General features: G+C 36.8%; 1 protein-coding gene across 1 annotated transcript; it reads left to right on the top strand.

The window, feature by feature from the left end:
* The first annotated feature begins 5,388 nt into the window (after window positions 1–5,388).
* On the top strand, window positions 5,389–21,082 carry LOC136261794 (lysosomal cholesterol signaling protein-like). The gene is made up of 14 exons (XM_066055858.1): window positions 5,389–5,595; window positions 9,095–9,463; window positions 11,389–11,848; window positions 11,900–12,047; window positions 12,342–12,497; window positions 14,035–14,118; window positions 14,785–14,990; window positions 15,726–15,825; window positions 15,884–15,990; window positions 18,490–18,805; window positions 19,238–19,336; window positions 19,404–19,468; window positions 20,500–20,640; window positions 20,732–21,082. Exons 2-14 carry the CDS (start codon window positions 9,106–9,108, stop codon window positions 20,931–20,933), a joined length of 2,442 nt encoding a protein of 813 aa, XP_065911930.1. The 5' UTR covers window positions 5,389–5,595; window positions 9,095–9,105; the 3' UTR covers window positions 20,934–21,082.
* The last annotated feature ends 1,024 nt before the right edge of the window (window positions 21,083–22,106 follow it).

Here is a 22,106-nt window from a genome sequence, read left to right as displayed (position 1 = left end):
CTATTATAAAACTTAAGGTTCAGAGGTTAACTCGGGTTTATTTTGTAAAATGGGCGTAGCTATACAAGGATGGATTTGAGGGGGGTTAGCTAGAAGGTTACAAGTACAGGTACAAGTGCATCTGAAGCATATATGGGCAGTGAAAAGAATTAAGGAAAGAACTAATCTCTACATAAGAGGGGGTCAAAATTATGAAGCTGCTAAAATCGAAATAGCTAGCTACTCAATAGACTCTAATAGAACATCCATTACTAAAGCTTTCTAATTAATCTATAAAGAACAGATACCAGTGCGTGAGCTGAAATTGACCTCTTCTTCACCTGTACATGTGCACTGCTATCTCGCCATTCATACCTTTTATTCTTTTGGTTTACAACTAGCTGAGTCCACTGAAATTTTAGCATCTGTAAAGTTAACAGGGCTACAGCATCTGGGGGCTATGCTCTCAAAATTACTTGATCAAGCTCAACACATTTCCTAGATTAACAGCTTTAGAACAAAACAAAATAATGACCACTGCATACATCCCGTCTATACCTCGATGTTGTACATAATATCAAGTTCGTAATCATCTTACTGTAATGTTGAAAGTATATACCATTGCATTAAATTCCAACTATCCAAAAGGAGATGCTTTACAATAACATAGCTATACCACAGCGTAAATCAGGAATTCCTGACCATAAGTAATTGCCCTTCCCTTGTGAAAATAAATCAAACACTTGAAAGCACAGATTTAGCAATCAATTTTGCTGTGATTTTGAAAAACTGAAGTGTGCTTTTTACACAAAAAAAAGTGTCACAGTGCACACTTTGAGGCCCAAAGTGTGCACCATGGCATCATTTTTTGTATACAAAGCATATAGCTACTTCATTTTTAAAGTGTTAATTAATTTTTGTGTCCTTTATACATGCTATAGCATTACCACTGCTAGAGAATAGTGAGTATACTTATTAAGTGGCTCACAATGCTTATGCTTATTCAGTCAAACTATTACAAAATTGAATCTCAGAAGGCTACAATCCCTAGATAGAGCATGCTGTGCATGTTGAGTGCGTCCAGCTCCCACCCTGTGCTTAGCTGTATCAACCAGTTGTCATGCACTTTTTCTCCACTAGTTTAGCACCCTGACTATACTAAAGCCTGGTATGCATAGTCCAGTAGCAATTTGTAGCACTTCTGAGCATGCATGTCAAGAATGGTATATTGTATGAATTAGTTAGCTATGTGAGCACAAAATTGTGTGATACTAGCCATACAAGTAGCTATATGCAATCATTCAAATTTCAGTGTCTCAATATCTAAAGACCGGCAATCAATTGCTTACAGCTATATTGCTCACCTGGTCCCTGTTATAATGGCAGTGCCTGATATACAAATACAAAAAGTTATAGTTTGCATGCATGGCCGGTTTTCAGTGGAAAGCAATTAAGTCTTTCCTTTGCAGTAAAGGTAACCAATGATTGAAATTTATACACTGACACAGCTGAGTTTGCAAAGTTAATTTTCTTTATAATAGGGAGTATTAGTAGCCTTAAATTTCATCTCAAAATATTGATCTTCCTGGGAGGCATGCTCTCAGACCCTCTAGAAAGTTCATGCTTTGCATTTCATGGAATAAGCTTCATACGCTTCTGTGCACACCCTTAGCAAAATTCATATAGATCTGCTCCCTCAAAAAAATACCACACTTACGCAACTTGATTGAAAGATCAATATGGATACATTTATGCATTATAATTGCAGCGATAACTAAACTGTCAAGAGTATGCACTCAATCCCTAACATCTGGACACCATATTATGCATCAGGTATATGCCCTTTACTTAGAGAGGTTGACGTCTCCTCAATTATCTGTGCCATCACTAATTGCTAATATATAACCTTCCTGTAACACTTGGGAGGGTCTTTGCTTAGCTATAAAACACTTTTAAATTAGCAGTACAAATAGCAGACAAAATATAATTGCTTATAAATCATTCATATAGTACTGTGTAAATCAAGCCCTTTCCTGACCTTCATATCAGCAGATCAGTAATATTGTACAAAGAAATCAATATATATAACTCTTAAAAATAGTTGTTGGGAGCCCTGCTTGAAACTGCTCAACTAACTTTTGTGTTGGGCTAGCATAAAAGGCTCCCAAGTAGCCTTTCTTGACAGCTGTATAACTTCTAGAGCAGTTGTGTATTCAGCTATCGCCAAGACCAATGCAACAATCAGTCCATGCAACAAGTCCGATGACTGTTTACTATACAGGGTAATTCGCACAGAAACTGATGCACAACAACTACAATCAGATCTAGACTGTTTATATTGTATAGCATTGTTAATAAAGCTTCCAGGACACTAAAATTTTTAATTATCAAAAAAGTCTAAGAATCTGCATATTTTACAATTGTTCGTTCCATTTTAGAATATGCATCTGTTGTTTGGGACCCTTACCAGTAAGAACATATCAGTCAACTCATTGGAAAAATACGGAGGAGAAGTGCAAGCGGATGGGTATGTAACAACTATAGCACACATAGTAGTGTAACTATACTATGATAGAATCTTTAAATTGGGCCACTCTAAGAGAACATGCACCATAAGATTGCTAGATTATCCTTCTTTCATGATATTGTATATAAAGCTAGTGTAGTAAATATACCACATTTTTTGAGGACAACTAGACACACTCACCAACACCACCACCCACTTCATTTTATCCACCCAGGCACAAACACCACAGCATATTGAAACAGCTACTTCCCAAGAGCTATTATTGATTGGAACTCATTATCAACCTCATTAATTGAAATAACTGAGCTAATTGTACATTTGTTCCCCCCTTGTAAATCCCCCCCCCCCCCCTCTCTCTTGTATTTTTCCCCCTGGGCATAATCAGTAAACACTGCCTGCCCAGTAATAATAATAATAATAAATAAATAAATAAATAAAATAGCTCCATTTCACTGTGGCACTCCAACTGATGCGGATTCTTGATGAAAAGTGAATTTATCCACCGAATAGATGGTGGACAACACTGCAACTTCTTTATAAAACCACAAATGACCTTGTGAGACATGCACAACTAGTTTGAGGGCAACAGATGCTAGTGGTGCCAGACAACAGATTAGTTGATAAAAATATGTATTAAACCTTTTTGTGTTTCACCATGTCCTTACAAGTCAAAGTGTAGCACCAAGAGTCCATAGAACTATCAACAAAATGATTGGGAGCTGTGTCAGCCAGTCAATGGAAACTTAACTACTTGTGTTCTGTCCTGTTGAATAACAAAATATAGCTAGCAGCGCCACACTGACAATATGACACAAGGAGGATAAGACTGTTAAGGAGTTCACAGCTTTAGCTGTGCATTCAACAAGTGCTAAAGGTATATGCAGGACAACAATGTTTACTACTTTTGTAGTGACCTTCACTACTCTTTTGTAGTGTCTAGTAGTGACCCTCACTACATAGTAGTATAAACATCACTACAACATTAGTAATGAATGTCACTACACAAAAATAGTGAGTTTGTGGCAGACATTAGTGACCTTCACTACATTTAGTAGTGACCTTCACTAGTTTGTTTTTTAGCTACTGTGTACATGATGCTTTCCATGTATCCTACCCAAACAGAGAACGACTATGATAATGAGACAACCTACATAAACCACTAAAATACGTAGGGCCTAGTGAATAACACCTGTGTGGGCATGGCAAGGAAGTGTTGTGGAGTAAATTATATGACATGCGGTAGTCCGGAACAGCCGATGACGGTTGTCCCTTTTTAGGTGCCTATAACTGAGTAGATGCCCATATTACTAATCCTTTTCAGGTTTTTGTGTGTGGTTTTAAAAGCGTATATTATCTAGCTATGCATGGTGCATCTGATAGTGTATTTTTTTCAAGGGAGAAAAATTTTGTGGTATTCACAAAAATTTATCCCCTTAAATATCTGATTTATCCAAGGGGAAGGGGTGGCACCAAAAGGCTACACCTGCACCCCCACAAACCTTACATATATACGCATACAAAACACAAAACTACCTAGCTACATACAAAAACAAACAATACACAGAAAACATAGCTAGCTATTTACAAAAGAAAGACATGAAAACAGAGTACACACAAAATATTAATACATGACACAAAAAAATAATTAGTAACAGCACGATGAAAAGCATCATGATTAGATAAAGGTAGAATGTTAATAATTAGCTATAATATGATCATTAAAATTTCCCCTCTCGAAATTTTGGATAGCTAGTAGTACTCTCTGAATCTTCGAAATATTTCCCCCCTCAGTGGAATAGTCAATCAGAAACTTTCTGCATATAGTCTAACTATAAATGCATATTGGATTCAGACCACCATCTTCAGTCAGCTAGGTTTCACTTGGGCCATTATCACTGTTTCTGCCAGGATACACCAGTGTCAAAAGCAACACCACGGCAAATTTGGATGACACGTATACTTCACAGCAGTGTATATCACAGCTTCCCATTGCTCGGGATTGCTGTGAGTGGCTCCCCTTGGACCCAGAATGATTAGTTTCTTTGTAATTAATGTACATTCATTCAAGTTCATTCTGGCACAGCTAACCCTTTTTTAGCATATAAGCGCTGAAGGCCAGAAGGAGCGTGATACTAGTGGTTCCATCATTTGACTAATTACTTAAATCTCAAGTAAACTTCAAGTCCATGTAGGGCATTCATCCTATATATTCACTGCTGCTCAGTGGTTTGTTGCATCATCACCTTCAAGCTGTTAATTTTCAAAGGAAGCCATGATGAGTCTTAAGTACTTGTGTGCTATTTGTAAGCTAAAAGAGCTTGAACAACTGGTAACAATGAACTAAGTAACCATTTTGTAAGCTCTCTGTGCTGTAGAGGACCAGAAACAGAGCTATGTTGAAATCATTCTTTTATCCTACCAGTATTACTGACACTCTATGGCTGCGTACGTATTAACTGCTAGCACCAAGCACAGCCCAGGAAATTATTGCTCTCTTTATATATAAGGACATGTTTCATTTCACAAAAGATAGAACACAACTATATCCTGAGTGTTGTGCTCCTTTGCGCCTTGTGGCACATATGAGTCCGTTTTTAGGCATGCATGCAGGGAGATGAAGATCATTGTAGGTGCTGAGGTGCACAAGAGAAGCATCATTTATCATGCCTAGCAAAAGACAACACTTCTTTTAGCTGTTTTTTCAGTAAAAGGTAGGTTAGGTGTATGGCCTCGTTAGAGTGCTTTGCAGCTACAAAGCTGACAGAACCTCAGGTAGGTCCAATCACTCCCACTTCTTCATTGACCATCTATAATAGTATAGCAAAATGTATATTAAACCTAACGGACGAGTGTTAAATTCGATTGTGGTATTCAACGTGCAGTCTAGAACTATGTGTTAATGAGAATTTACGAGATAGAGTACCCCGAGGAGTACCTAACAGTGTAGCCTGCTCAAGTTGAGGAAACCGACAGCCAACACTACAAGTCGTCTAGACAAGGCAGAGAGGCGTGCAAGGCAGAGAGGTGTGGGTAGCGGTGAGTCGGCGTCTTCGAAATTCGCTTCACCAAATCCTGGTGATACAGCGGAGGTATGATTACTGGTGAAAATTCATTTAAATGAACAGTATCCTGGCATAGATGTTATACAGTATGATCCTAGCTCTAGTTCACTGCATGTAGTCAGTATTCCTGCTAGCCCGTTTCTCAGACTATAGATATAGATGGTATGCTTTTTACGGCAATGTTTGGGCAGAGAAATAGTGAGACTAAGCTATAGTGAGGCTTTAGGCCACTCCAACTAGATTTTATTGTTTCCCAACTCATAATTTTCCTGCACCAATCATGTTTCCTGTGTAGGAGTGCTAGCTAACATTCTAAGGAAAGAACATGAATACAGTAAAAGCTATGGATTATAAGGTTATTGTAAACACTTGTTCAGTTAACAAATAGTGAATGAACCATGCTGAAGATCGAGTATCTCCATGCCAGCAGGAATGGGAAGCAATAATGCACCTATCAATGTTAAGCCCCACTACCCCCCTCCCGGGCTTACTAGGGGATTAGTGGGGGATTTTGACCTGATTTGATTTGAAACTCTGCCCCACTAGTGGGGCATTTGACCGCTCGAAATTTTAGGCGTTTGTTTTTAACATCCAATTTTTAAACTTCTCTGCTACACCTTAGTCAGTCATAATCATGAAGGTCTATTTCTAGCCTGTTGCGTGTACTTTTAAGGAAGTCACTGGACTACTTAGCTTACTATATATATTTCTCATAGTATTTCACATCATACAGTTAGTTAGCTACTAGTAACAAGAGTACTTAACAAATATGTACTCTTGTAATAACTCATTTGGCCAGGAACTCATCACACTTAATTAATGAGCTTCTTCTGTATCAGGCTTATAAGGAATTAGTAAATCAAACAGGTATGATGTGTTAATTAAATTCACATATGGTGTTCACACAAAGGTATAAGTTCCTTCTGGTATTCTTTTATCAAGAGTTCATTAACTATTGCTTTGACCATGCAGCTGGAATAGAGGAAATAACTAGCAATGGATCATGGAGGATACCACCCTCACAATACCTTCATGGCAACATTGGTTAGTTAAAACCAAGCCAAAAAGTACCTTCAGTGTGACCCGAAATGCTTCCAATAGGTTGCGACAAAATTTTATTCAGTGGAATTTTCTGCTAACTAATCGACTGTCTAATGCCTTCAGACAAGTGCTACCCAATGATGGTTGACATCGCTTCAGCCCAACAGGTAGCTTTTGGCATACCACAGTACCAATGTATGCATCATGGACTTACCTCCTTTGATTCGTGATAGCATGAAATGGATTCTCTGTGGCTGACCATAATGCTAACACAGAATCATCCATATTGTCCTTAGTGACTGAATTGATTGCAGAGGCACTTCTCATACTGTTCTTCATTTGTAATGCCATGTAGCGGGCTGAGCGTACCTGAAAACCAGAGGAGTGCTCTAAGTGTCACCTACCCTGTAAATGTATTGCCTTGTTTTATTTGGTATTTTATGTGACCCAATACAAAACTGAAAAGCGATGGGGTTTGCTGGGGTTCATTAGATATTCATTTCATGCTTCATGTAAGCTTCAAGACAATGTACTTTGTTTTGTAAAAGGTGCTTGAGTACTGGGCGAAACTAATAAGTCACAGTTTGGTTCATGCTGATTTTGTAAATGGAACAATGATGTTTCACTGCATTATACTGAGATCAACGTATTGTCCTCCTCAACAAAGCAAATTTTGTGTAATTTGCTTTAGTGGTGCTTAAAATGTTCTTCTGCCTGAGAACGAAGTCTTCACTTTTCAGCAGTTGATGGTTATAATGCAAGTTCAGGCACAAAACTAATTGTGATGCCATTATTTCTTATGCACATGTTCACCAGTCATAATTATGTTCCAAAGAAGCAGGTTGTGTACACCTGCAGATATACTAGTGTATTCATGGCTAAGGTTAAGTTTTAAATGTCCCCTAGTATATCTGCAGGTGTAGGCGACCTTCTTCTTTCGCTACTTTTATTTCTATGATCTCTAATCAAACTTATGATTACTAGCACTTGTGATAATACCATCAATGATGGAAAATAGCATGGCACATACTTTTGAGGTTACCAAACTCTTCTATACTGTTACAGTACTTGATAAACAACTTTGTGATATTCAAGAAGTCATACAATATAAGTTGAGTGCAAAGGAAACTCCTGGATCACAAGAGGCTGTGGACAGGTTCTTAGGTGTTTTCCTAGACTGCAAGTTGTCTGGGATCAAGTCACCAGCTAAGATTCTTTCTCCTGCCATGCAAGCATCGATGCTATACAATTGTACATTCTATCTGGAATACAAGTGATCTATTTTGTAATACTAGTTTGTATATATTCATGAAAACAATACATCCTGTGAATGTTGTACATCTTGGATCTGATCCTGTATGTGTAGATGTGCTATCACAGGCTATAGGAAAACTTTACCAGTCAATTCACTGTTGGCACATACCCAGTATTGAGATGTACTGTAGGTGGTTAGGTGACAAGTTCTTTACAAGTGTACATGAGCTATGTGTATACTATTATTTTAGTGATCTGTACAAATAGGCTGTATGGAGGTTTTCAGAAGAATCCGAACACACATTTTCACTAAAGTGAGGTTCAAACCCACAACCTCCCATACTCTAGCCCAGTGCTCTAACCACTGTATCATTGCGCTGCCACATATATTTACGGTATGCCAGATGTAAAAATTTTTGTAACTTGACTTCAGCAATGGTTGTTACCTTTTAAAGAAACAGTGAAGGATGGATGTTTGTCTGTATCGTAAACAAAAATTATCCAATGTATATTTTGAAGAAAAGGCAGTGACTAAGTTGCCTAGAAGTTTTTGGCCAAATGCAAATTTGCCCCACCAACCACTTTAGCCGCAATACTATATGGATATCAACATATTCATGCAGTAGCCAATTCACATTGGTGGTTTTCGAGATGCAAATAGACCATCTCATGTTTTATACGGGTTCCGTAAAACATCGCAGCTGTTAGTTCAAACGTAATGGCTTTCTATAAATATACATGATTTTGGATTCTTCTGAAATCTCTATAGGTCAACATCACTATTTGAGATCTTGTTGAGTAGCATACTAATGACTGACTTACTCACATGACAATACCATTGACTGTACTATTTGACCACTTTGTGAATTAAATTTCAATAAGAGTCTTATAGCTACCTGTTTAAGGAATGGTATATGGTGGATGTTCCAGTGTGTCCTCTAACTCCATAGTAGTGATGCACAGGGCTTCCCTAAAGAGCAGTAGTAGTACCATTCTACTTTACTCAAAATTCTTTTGATGGTATATAATTAACAAATTGGCTTTGATGTTGGTAGACACCTTGGGACCATAAAGGGTTTTAATGTATGTACTGCAAACTGTGCATGGGAAGGTGTCTTTGGAGTCTTTCTGTAGCACAGTTTACATGCTATGTACTGTCCATGTAATGTTACATCAAAGTGACCAGGGGTAAGGGAGTTTTGCCTCCATTGACTTATTATTTTGTTTACAGGTTTGATAAAAATGAGTGATGAATCAATTTCTGAATTGTTCCCGGCCCTTGGAAGGACATTTGCAATAATTTTTATTGGATACTTACTTGCAAAGTTCAAATGTGTTACCGAACAAACTGCCGGTATTCTTGGAATCGTTGTTGGGAGGATTACACTACCAGCTTTGATTCTACAGAATTTAGCTACTCTGGATCTCAATGATGTTAACTGGAGATTTATGGCAGGAATATTGATAACAAAATCTTTAATATTTGCTGGAGTATTTGTAATTACACTGATCTTCACTCGACCTGTCAGTATTGGAAAACCAGCCATCCTTGGTATTTTCTGCACACAGGGTAGTGATTTTCCCTTGGGAATACCAATCTGTAAGTAAACAGATTATTACTAGTATATTTAAAAGTTATTAATTTAAAAATGAAGTAGGGATCCAAGCGATAAAAAGTAGTGAAACAAGAGATGAATGATAGTATTACAGCTCGGTGGGAAAATCCCTACATTGGCATGTTATAACAATTATTTTGTTCAATGCCAAAGTAGGGATTTTCCCACCAAGCTATGCTGTAATACCATCATTCATCTCTTGTTTCACTACTTTTTATTGCTTGGATCTGTACTTCAATTTTAAATTAATAATTTTAATAAACTAGTTTGTTTGGTTTTTTCTTATAGCATACAGCTATACATGTGTGACTGTTCCATTAGGGCGACTGCTGTATTAGAGTATCCCGAGTCAGCCAGGGGTGTGCCACTATTTCATATTTCCGCTGTGCTATATATAGCATTATGAATACAGCTAGGCCAATAAAAACAGAGTGTGTCATCATGATAGATTGTTTTAAGAAGATGTGATCTTGGTGCTCGATCATTATTAATCAACCAAGATTGTGTTCAACTAAGCAATAAGTGTGGCATTAAAATTACAGGTGCATAAGCACCTAAATATGCTGCTCAAGGAAAGTCTTGATAGGGAAAATTAACACCTCGATATGGTTTCATTGCAAAAACAAGAAGACGATGAGCCTGATTGAAGATAAAAGGAAAGACAAGGTGCAGAGGGCACAAACTCGTCGGAACCCCCAAAAGGCACATCCCACTGGTGAGTTTGTTATTGTAGCATAAAATGGTGGCCGTGGGCTGCTTTGTTTAGCCTCTAGGCTTGCAACTGTGGTCAGGCAGACTGGCAGTGAGTCTATAATCCGAGTTTTATCGATTTTTAAAAATTCTATATCTGGACGCTTATTAGTGCTATCTTGTTTTTAATGCTGTATTTAATGTTAGATGGACTAATATTATTCCAAAAAGGTGATTTTCATCGCATAAAATATTTCTAGGATGGAATTTTAGATGACGTGCGTCATTTTTGGGGGGATCCCTACTTAAACGGTACAGTAGTACCGTTTGATAATAGTAGAGGATTGAATTTGTGATGGTGAAGTATGGATGACCTGTACATGGGGTCTTTACATTTTCTTTTACCATTTTCTGCAAAAGCCCTGTAGTAAAAATGCAAATTAAAGATGCCCATATATGCTATGCAAAAACAGCCAAGCTGTGAGACAGTGCAAGGCTTTCAAAAAAGTAAGCCATTTGTTGGGCCCCACCTTCAATTTTGCAACCTTGACTTTTTAAAGGTCACACAACTTGGCCACATATCACTTCCTTTTGTTACAGTATTTGCACCTCTGTGTGTGTGTGTGTGTGTGCGCGCGCGCGTGTGTGTATCTATTCAACTGGGAGCTAGTGGCCTGGGGAAGCAGCCAACCCAGCTGTAACATCAATGGGTACCTTGTGTTTATTGGGAAAGCAAATGCCCAACTGTCCTCGTCTCGCTTAGCAGGGTGTGTGGGGTTGTTGTGAAACTTTAGGTTTTGCGGCCTCTCTCCATGATACCTGGAAGATTCTCCTGTGGGTTACTAGTCCTGCCCCAGGATGGATTTACCTACACATGACTCGAGTGACTGAGTAGTGTGCAGGCATTCCAGTGCTGGTTCACTGGGCAGCAATAGCTGTGTTTCACATGGCTGCCAGAGGCTTTGCTTTTGTGTTTGTATTTGTGTAGTAGTAGTAGTAGTAGTAGTAGTAGTAGTGTGTGTGTGTGTGTCGCGCGCGCGCGCGCACACGCACACACATACACACACACATGCACACACGCACACACACACACACACACACACACACACACACACACACACACACACACAAGCATGCATGCATGGTGTGCGTATGTGTATAGTGTGTTGTGAGTATAGTACATATACTTTTTGCATTTCTGCATGCATTTTTTACATAGTGTCAGCTCTCTATGGGGACAGTGTTGGTCCAGGAGGATTCCATTACATAAGCTACATCTATCTGATCACACCAATACAACATGGACTGATCAATCCAATTGGATATTTCTGTATGGAATATGCTCTCCAGAAATCCACACATAATAATCCTCAGTCATCGGTCTCTTGGAAAGCACTGCTCTACAAGACTTTGTGGAATCTTATGATCAATCCCATTTTTAATATGACAGTATTAGGCATAACAATAAACCTGGTAATGTCCAAAGTTATTCATGGAGGTGATAACAACTATGATCCTGATGATAATCTGAAGAAGTGGATGAAACAGTTTCTGACGTTACTGGGGAATGCATATTACGCTTTGGCACTGATATATCTTGGTATAAGCATGTATGGAAAACTTAATAGATTAACTGTGGTGCTTGTACTGAAGTTATTGCTTCTCTGCTTTGTTACACTGTCAGTAACACATAACACACTTGTAGAATATTATCAGTTGTTTCATTACAGGATTTTAACACCACTGGTGTGGCAGCTTGTACTGGAAGCTCTTGGGCTAGGCAAACAAATAACGACATATGGATTTATTTTAGGTACATTACCTGCCAGTCCATCTGTATTTGTTTATGCCACTCTTTTCCGGTGTGGAATTGATCTGGTGAGTATTAGGACTGGAACAGATAACAATTTTGCTATCCTTATACAATACATATTGGAGTGTACGCATTGTTTTATGAAAGACAATTTGCCAAATTAAAAAGAGACAAACAAGTCTATTGGTACATAACATCAAATTTTATTATATGATATACCAAATCTTTTAGTTCAGTTTGTAAATGTGAGATGTCACAAACTAAGGATAGTCAAAATGCTCTAATAGGACAGTCTAACTAAACATACTATTAATTGAATGCGATGTGTTTGCTACATTCATCTTGTGTCTTCATTACAGGTTGGTCCAGCACTTGTGTTGTGTACATCTCTGTCTGCTCCTATTATATACTTATCAGCTAGAATGGCACTTATTAGGGATGTTAATTCTAACGATTATCACAGTGTAATAAAACACACAAGACTAGATTGTAGTATAGTCTCCATTGTATCTGTGGTGAGTGTATTATGTTGTACACATCAATAGTTAGTTGACTGTTCAGTAATTGTAGCATGGTACATGCCTCGTAATACAGTGTGTTAGCAGTCACCAGAATTAGGTGGTCATCTTTTTTCCATGGATTCAAAGTCTTGAATATTTTCCTATGTATATATACAGTATTGTGGGATGCATTAAGCTGTCTAACATGTATACAAGAATTTACTATAAATCACACTATACGTTATTCTATCTCCCATATGATGATCACTTGCCATATAAGTGGTTTGTTTAGCCAATAATCTGGTATCACTACAATTACCTATTACAGTTCCTGCTTTTAATGGATGCAATATAATGTAGCTGGCTTCCATGGCTATTAGCAGCATTCATAGCAAGCTTAGCTGACAAATTGTTGACAAATTTCAATGTTGTGGTTTGCTAGAGCCTTCTTGCTGTTTTGTGATGGTCATAGCCACCAAACTAAGTACTGCTGACCATCCTATGAAACTTTGTTTTTTCCCCGCTATAGCAGCCACCCTGTATACAGTGAACTTGTCTTAGTGGCTGCCTGTATAAAAATATCACCTATCTAAAAAGGTGAACTTTGTAGGAAATTTACTGTATACACTTATCTACCTGTCTAAACCAGCCCCCTGGCTGGCTAAGACCAGAATTTTTGGCCTCCTTAGAAAGATTCATGGCCTCAGGCTCCTTAGACAGATAACATAGATAGGTACTGCATGGAAAAGTAATCGGTATCATTGGAGCAAGCCTGAGCGAACCCCACATAAGGGAATTCCCCGCGTAACTTTTCATGTAGTGGCACCATGTGCACGCAAGTACAAATAATTTCAAAATTAACCAGCAGTATCTAAATAGCACACAATAAATTATGCTATGGAATCCTGATGCTTACAATTTGTCTCTGCTACTCAGACTTGCCCTCACAATGTGTTTATCATAACAAGTAATAGGATTAAAACTTGTAGTGATCCTACTACTACTACTACTACTTATCAGGACATTTGTTATATAATATTATTGTGAAAGTTCTTACGAACTCAAAGTGCCTCTAATTAAGATGCAAGTGGTTAACTAAACAACTAAAGCATTGTTTATATTATGTATTGTTTATATTATGTATTGTTTATATTATGTATTGTTTATATTATGTATTGTTTATATTATGTATTGTTTATATTATGTATTGTTTTAGATACATTGACCTCAGTGATAATACCTTATTCTTAGAGTTGGACATTTGTTTGAAGCCTATTAATAGATGTACAGAACTCTGTTCCAATCACCCTAATATAACAATATCCTAATATTGAACAGTCACTTTTGTTCAGTTTACTGATCAAGGCATTTGGATAGCCAAGGGTGCACTGTACACATTCCATGAACAAGTTCAGAACTAAACTTAGTTTTCCAAGCAACAAGCAGTGGGTACTCCCCAGGTTTTGGCTAGTCATTGACTCATTACAGTCACATACCAGTTGTATATGATATGTATGTATATATAGTTATCGGCTAAAGTTTCTTTCAACAGGTCATTGTGTTCTGTTTGTTCGTTTCTGCTCGGAGATATCGTTCACATGTACACGTCTTTGTGATGCATCTGATGGCAGCTATTGTGAGTGATATGCATCTTTATATTAGCAGTTTTGAAAGTGCCAAAAAGTCCACATGCCTGTCCTTAATACATATAGTGATGCACCGATTAATCAGTAAATAATCGGAAATCAGTTTATTAGCCAAATCTCAGCAATATTGGTATCAGTAATTACTAGCAGATTATTAAGTAAATTAATTTTACTGACATTGATGCTATTACTTTCATAAAAATAAGCAAAAATATAGTTTAAAAATGGGAGTTTACAAAATACATGTGAAATTGTGGGAAACATAATCAGTTATCGGTATCGGCCATTATATGAACAGCTATTCGGATAATCAGCAAGATCTCTTATCGGTGCATCACTAAATACATCTGGGTACTGTGCTGCTTTGGGGGTGAGGAGAAAAGGTTGGCAAACCTTAAGCATAATAAAGTTAAGTACTTTGGTATGAAAGATTTGATCCTATTTTCCTTGTATTTTACATGTGATTATGATAACATTAATGGTATTATTTTAATGACATAAAATGTGTCTTAGTTTTATTCAGAAGTTTCTTGACTTAGTCCTGTAATGAGGAGCTGTCTTATTAGAAATTTGTTTTAAAAGATATATTATTTTAGAAAGCTATGTAATTTGGTTTACAAAAGAGACTTTTACAAAGTTATACATTTTCCTTCCAGGTTATGATGTGTTCTGGAGCTATTGCAGTCACTTACACTACTAAAGATACTCCATGGAACTACTTTTCATTTACATTTTATCTTGGTGGAACATATGCAACAAGACTGTGGTCTGCACTACTCAGTTTAGAACTAGTTATTCTGTTAAAATTTGGACCACACTTTGTCCCTGTTAGGTGGATATTCACCTTGATGGCAGGATGGGGGTCAGTTAGTAATGTGACAATACACAGTTAATAAAGCTACCCAATAGAGTAGTCGTTTTACATTTGAGTGTGCTATAAGTTTTTGACTTTCGTTTCACATTCTAGTAATGTTTGAATGTTATGTATTCCAATACACAGTATAGAATACGCAATGCAAATATTTTACAGTGGAAACGTTTTGCAGTTGCATGGTCACTTAGTAATTCACAGAAAAAAATGATGTTCACTAACTAATAACTGACTGTGCTCACATGGATGGCATATACGTGTGCAGCTATCAGTGATGAAGAGTTTGACACGTGTAGTTATGAGTTCATAATAGTGACAATGATCTTTACCATAGTTAGCCATAGTAAATGAGCGCATAAATGCCTCCATACTGGCATCTTCAGTGGTGTAACACTGCCTACTTTCTCAATTAAGGGACCAGTTGTATCAGGAAGCATATGATCATAGTAAACAGTCAGCAATCCTAGACATTGTCCAGCACCATCTCGATTTAAAGAAATACCTTATTATTGAACATGAAGTTTTTGGTAGAAAAGTTTTGAAGTTGACAATAAATCTGCAAAATCAGTAATGCCTTTCTACCGTGAAACATTTGCATTATACAGTGTATTACAAGATTATTTTTAAATGAGCAATAGGCATCACTGATAAAGCTCACAAAAACAAGAAGGGATCACTAGCGTAAATCGTGTATACTATGTGTTGTGTATTCTTTCCTTGTCCCAGGTTACCACTGATCAGTACTGTGGTTACTATTATAATAATTGCTGAAGGACACAAAATACACACAACACTTGATAAAACTTATTATCTTGGAGATGCACAGGTAAAGCAATATTGTGACTTGCAGAATTTTTTAAAAACACGATTCTTTCATTTCACAGTTGGTATTATCATACATATTTCTGGGGACTAGTGCTATCATAATCACCTCATCACTGATCTTCATAATTCTCCATGTTATCAGAAGATCAAGACATCCTGTCGTTGAGTACGTATGGTCATGTCTATGTGTGATACAACTTATCAAGTCCTAAAGCATTTAGGAATATTGTGTGCTTGTGCTGGCATAACTAATGACAAGTGCACTTGAGAAGACATAGTATTTGAATGTGTGTACATGCTTGTGTGTGTGCGTGTGCATGCGTGCGTTCGTGCGTGTGTGTGTGTGAAGGTGCACTAGGCTATTTAGCAATGTGCAAAAAGTCAAAGAGTGTGTATCGCTTAAATTACAATTGCAAACTTACAAAGTACAACCTGAGCTTGAAAATATTCGGTGGGTATCTCTTTAGGAAGTGGTGTCATGGCATAGGCCTCTATTAATTTTTACTGACATCTCAGTACCATCATACAGTATAATAATTTTGTATGTTAGGTATCATGAAGGTTTGAGCTTTTCTGACCAATTACCCCAAAACCAGCCTAACAATACCTTCATGGCACCTTGACAGCGTTGGCCCAAAAGTGTTTTCAGTGCTGTTTCCTATAGGTTGCTACAGAATTTTCTGTGAACTGACTGATGCCTTTGACAAGCGTAGCTCAATAACAGCACTTAATTTTTCACTGTTAAAGATCACTAGGTGTCTTTTGGCATGTACTGATAGCTCAAAATGTCGATTCATGGTAGTGGCTTCCCTATGGAAATTGGAAATTGTCCATAATTTCTTTAGTGGCTGGATTGATTGTAGAGGTGCTTCTCAAACTGCTCTACATTAGTAATGCTAGGGTAGTTGAAATATTTGTGCTATTTTAAGGTTAGTTTCAGAGATATGGACTTTTCAGACTTATGGACCACCCCTGGTCCCAAGGGATTCAGATAACTGAGGCTCCACTGTACATACTTTATCAAAGAGTTTAAGTACAAATATTTGGAAATGAAAATATTCAAAGTACTCTCAAGTCCTACACATAAATATTTTTAATTGTTAATTAATGAAGTAGGGATTTTTGCAATAAAAGGTAGTGAAACAAGAGATGAATGATGGTATTACAGCATAGCTCAGTGGGAAAGTCCCTACTTTAGCACATTAGCTATAATAATTAATGTCAAAGTAATAAGTAGGGACTTTCCCACCGAGCTATGCTGTAATACCATCATTCACCTCTTGTTTCACTACTTTTTATTGCATAGATCCCTACTTCATTTTTAAAGTAACAATTTTTAAAAATACTAGTTTGTTTAGTTTTTTGTTGTAGCACAGCTAGCTACAGTGTAACTTGTGACTATTCTATTAGAATATCACACATGACTGTTATATTAGAGTGACTGTTATATTAGAGTATCTCGAGTCAGCTAATAGATGTGCAGCTAGCTAGACCAATAAGGGGTGAGGTCATCTTGTAAATAGCTAGATTGTTAAGTGGTGTGGTATCCATACTCTATCGCTATTAGTCCACCTAGATCTTTATTTGATGGGTGTGGTCATGAACCTATTGCGAGCGGGATCCCAATCGTGAAGTTGCAGATATCTACCAGCTAAGTATACCTCTTATATAGTATGTTCACGTTGAGCTGAATCCTCAAAAACGATTAATAACTCATGGATGCAATTACACATGATCTTGAAATTTGGCTCATTTGTAGTACTGCTTGACCCGCTAATAATATTTCAAAATCGTTTTGTTCAAATGTTTGACATAATATTTACGGCCAATCAAAATTTTCACAATACATTTCCTATGGGGGAAGCCATATAAGTACAGTGACCATTACAGCCCTTTCCTGAACTTGTAATGGAGCCAAACCATACGTGTCTGTTGTTGACACCTTTGCTGTTACTAATAATCATCTGGTTAGTTGAAATGTTAACTCTGTTGAGAAAAAATCCACTTTTAATTTTTAGCTGTTTTTCAGGGTTCAGCTCAACGTGAACATACTTATAGTAGCACCAGGATTGAAGCGTTTGTCTGAAATCCAGCTCTGAAATAATTCTGTGGCATCTAAATATGCCGCTGAAAGAAAGTGTTGATACAAAAATTAATGCCTCGATATGGCTTCATTGGGTGAAGAAGACAAGCATCCTGATTGAAGATAAAAGACAAGGCACAAAGGGTCTACACTGGTCAGAACCCCTAAAGACACATCCCACTGGTGAGTTTGTTATTGTGGCATAAAATGGTGGTCGTGCGCTGCTTTGTTTGGCTGTGAGTGAGGAAGTGAGACTAAAATTTGAGTTTTGGTGATTTTTTAAATTCTATATCCGGCCACTTGTAAGTGATTTGTTATATTTAATACAATATATGGACTAGTACTATTCCATAAAGGTGATTTTCGTCGTGTAAGATGTCTCTAGGATAATTTTCAGAGGCAGAATTTTGGGCAGCACACGAAATTTTTGTGGCGATTCCTACTTAAATTATACTACTGTACCGTTTGATACTTCAAGTAGTTGCCCCATGTCTGATTAGTTAAATAATTAATATTGTGATGCACCCACTCATGAAGATCTGTGATACATGTTTTTAATTTTAATTTTTATTTTTACATTAGAATCGATCGTTCAGTCAGTAGTACTTGTGTCGCTCCACTGGCTATAACACAAGACACTGAAAAACTCCTTTACATTCAGAATACATCATTTAATTCATCAGTTAGTAGTGGTAGTAGTGATAATGCTGAACGGACTTCACTACTTAATGGTTCAATCAACCAATCAAAGCCAATTGTGAAATCATCAACATCTGATAGTGAAGTGATCACATTTGCTGACATACCAATGCCAGGTTTATGGGAACATGATGAAGCAGGGAGGAATACTGACAGGATTATAATTCTGTTGTTCATTTTACTAGCATCAGTAGTAGTAGTAAGTTATTAAAATCTTTTACAAGTTAACTTTAATACAAATTGAAAGCATAGGTTTTAGAATCAAATTCAACTCTAACTATACATTGACAATAGTTATATAGTTCAGTTCTGGTATCATTCAAATTTACAAATACGGCATACTTTCAGTATGTAATTGCAATGTGTTTCAATAATATAATTAGTATATTCAGTTACTGGTCCCTTAATTGCTCTACAGCACCTGTATTGATTAACCAGTTTTTATGGTGAAAACACCTGCAAAGTTGTTACTGGCACCCAAATCACATCACTTTTATGAGAACCAAAACTGTGTTTCCTGAGTTGCGGGCAGAATTATGGTTAAAATAGATAACTCTTTTTCTGTTTTTTCACCTTGTATGCAAGTTGTTTATATTGCATGCTTTGTATGATACTACTTTGTTTGGTGTAGGGATTATTTGCAGTCTCATATAATGCCAGTCATCCTGATGAAAAGAATGGAGTGTATGTTGAAGTGGATGTGTTGGATAGTGTAATGAATTATGGACAGGTACAGTGAATGTGTTTGTAGTTATGCTGTACATTGTCTTATTGCTTTATGTTATCAATATCTACAGGGTCTCTTTTTGCTTCTACTCTTTGTGACAGAGAAGAACTGGGCTGCACTGCTGTTAGGAATGAGGTTAATATTTGTGTACGCACATGCGCAAGTTTGACTTTGTCCATCAGTACTACTGCAATGAGATACTTTTTAGGCTACAAACACATACATATACTTTCTTGGCCTTCATAGCTGAATATCCAATGCATTTACCATACAAGTTGTAACCTAACATCAACCCCTACGTGCATGGATATCTCCCGTAGTAGTTCTTCAACATGCAATTAAATACTTGGATATTTTATATAGGTATCCTAAATTCCATTACAGTCAAACTTGTCTAATCTGATACTCAATGAGAGCCATAAATGTTGCTGGATTAAGGAGGTTGTTAGATTATCAAGTCACCTCTGTAATCTGACACAATATCTTCAAATCATGCAGTAAATTAAGGTAAAATGGATCACACAATGTTTTAACATGTAGAATTTACAAGTATTACAACTTTTTTTCTATTATTGGCAACCAATTAAATGCCTTGGTTACTTAAAAATTATTTTTTGTGATTGTTTTTAAAGCTATTATTATTCTCTGTCGGATTACATAGGTGGAAAACAATGTCTAGGGTATCATATTTTGTGTTGAATTATGGAGTACAGAGGTTGTTTTCTATACAAAAGTGTTGGTAAACAACATTTTGGTCGGATTAGAGAGGATTCTGGATTATGCAGGTGTCAGATTAGAGAGGTTCGACTGTACACAAAGAACACAGCTTAGCCTTGTCTACGTAAAGAATTTTTTAATATACATCATAATATTGATGCTGCATCTCTACTACTACATGTCTCAGAAACTTTGCAACACAAATTGTAAAATGTTGAATGTATGCATGTGAACAGAATGGGTAGTAGAATGTTAGCGAATTGAAGTAACCCTCAGATACTGTAGCATCTTATAGTCTAACTACAGCAGAGACAATTGACTCATGTACAGATTTATTAATTATCTATGTATAATTTGACATTGCACTACACTCACACACATGAGTTTTAGCAATTATAATAATAATATGTTAGTACAATCACTCTGTACACTATTGTATCATGTGATAGGGTACGTAAGTGGTTATATCATGTGGAGAATGTGGTCATACCGAATAAGGATAGTCTAGACAGTGCTACTGTTCATTTGTGTGAAACGTTCAGATCATTACACTTGAAGGATTTGGAAAAGGAATTACCAACTACCAAAAGGTACACCTGTTACCTCTGTCTTTGTGAAACCATTTTACCCACCATCTTTAATTGCCAAAGCCATTATAACAATTTCTTTTGTTTTGTGCAGGTATCACCATCGTACTTTTGAGAAAGTGTTCACTGGTACAGAACTAGTGGATTGGTTATTGAGTAGGAAACTGGTTTACTCAAGAGAAGATGGTGTCAGTTTTGGAGCTGTCTTACTTCAAGGACAAGTCATCGAACACTTCTATCAAGATCACTACTTCCATGATAACAATTATTTTTATCATGTTAAGCCGACATGTTAAATAACTACCAAAGCTGTATACAATCTATCCTTGGGCATACAGTTCAGTTACATATCCAATTCTTTATTCTGATGTGTGCATGTAAATTATTTATTTCCTGTAATTCAGATAAATTGTATTGATAAAGTGAATAAATAAATTACTTCTAATTGTTACTAATGACTGCATGGACTACTGGACTTGATTGAGTTTAGCACTTTGTAGACATCAATGTGGTATTCCTGTCTGATGAGGCTATTATTTGAAAATGGTGGTATAATATGGTTTTACAATGAGTCAACCAAGGAAATATTTTATATAGCCATGTTACGTGTATGTCCAAGATATACCTGGGATGAGGTTATTTCCAACTTCATTGTCCGAAATACATCACTGAAACTAATGTATTGTAGGCTACAGCTTCATGCATAAAAGTTACTTTTTGATCCCACACACAAACTTGCTTATTACATAATTTGTGAAAATCAAGGGTTTGAGGTAGCAATGATAGAGTTTTTCAGTAGCTACCGGTCAAGAGCAAAGAAACTTGCAATATTGGAACAGCTATAGCTAGTTATACAAAGAATAAAGCAATGCTCTTACCTCTGGTGATAAGCTGCTAGTTGACTTGACTTTGTCACATTGTAAAAATCATCATTACTTACTAATTTTTGTGTTTGTACTTTATAACACCATACACCTCTAGTCACACAATCTTGTGGCCCCTGACCCTTACAATAAAGAGTTTTTTAGCCATATCACTCAACTAGTTACAATATATAGCATCACAATGTTATTTGTCATCATGTCAATGATTCTCCAGATCAGTTGTATCATTACACACTAATGGATTATATCACGTCATAAGTTGTGTCAGTGGTTATGTCATATACATCAGTGGTTGTGTCATGTGGAGAATGTGATTATACCACCAAATTAGGATAGTCTAAACAGTGCTTAGTGTGAAACATTCAGATCACTACCTTTGAATGATTTGGAAAGAGAATCCATGCGAAACTGCTAAGCTGTAAATAAGAGGTGCATGTGCGCTGGATCTTGAAAAACAGCTAAAAATTAAAAGTGGATTTTTTTTCTCAACAGAGTTAACATTTCAGCCAACCAGATAATTAGTGGTAAAAGCAAAGCCACAGACATGTACAGTTTAGTTGCATTACAAGTTCAGGGAAGATCTGT

The sequence above is a fragment of the Dysidea avara genome, chromosome 7 (genome assembly GCF_963678975.1).
Source record: "Dysidea avara chromosome 7, odDysAvar1.4, whole genome shotgun sequence".
NCBI classification, from domain to species: Eukaryota; Metazoa; Porifera; class Demospongiae; order Dictyoceratida; family Dysideidae; genus Dysidea; species Dysidea avara.
This window is presented reverse-complemented; position numbering and strand designations above follow the sequence as displayed.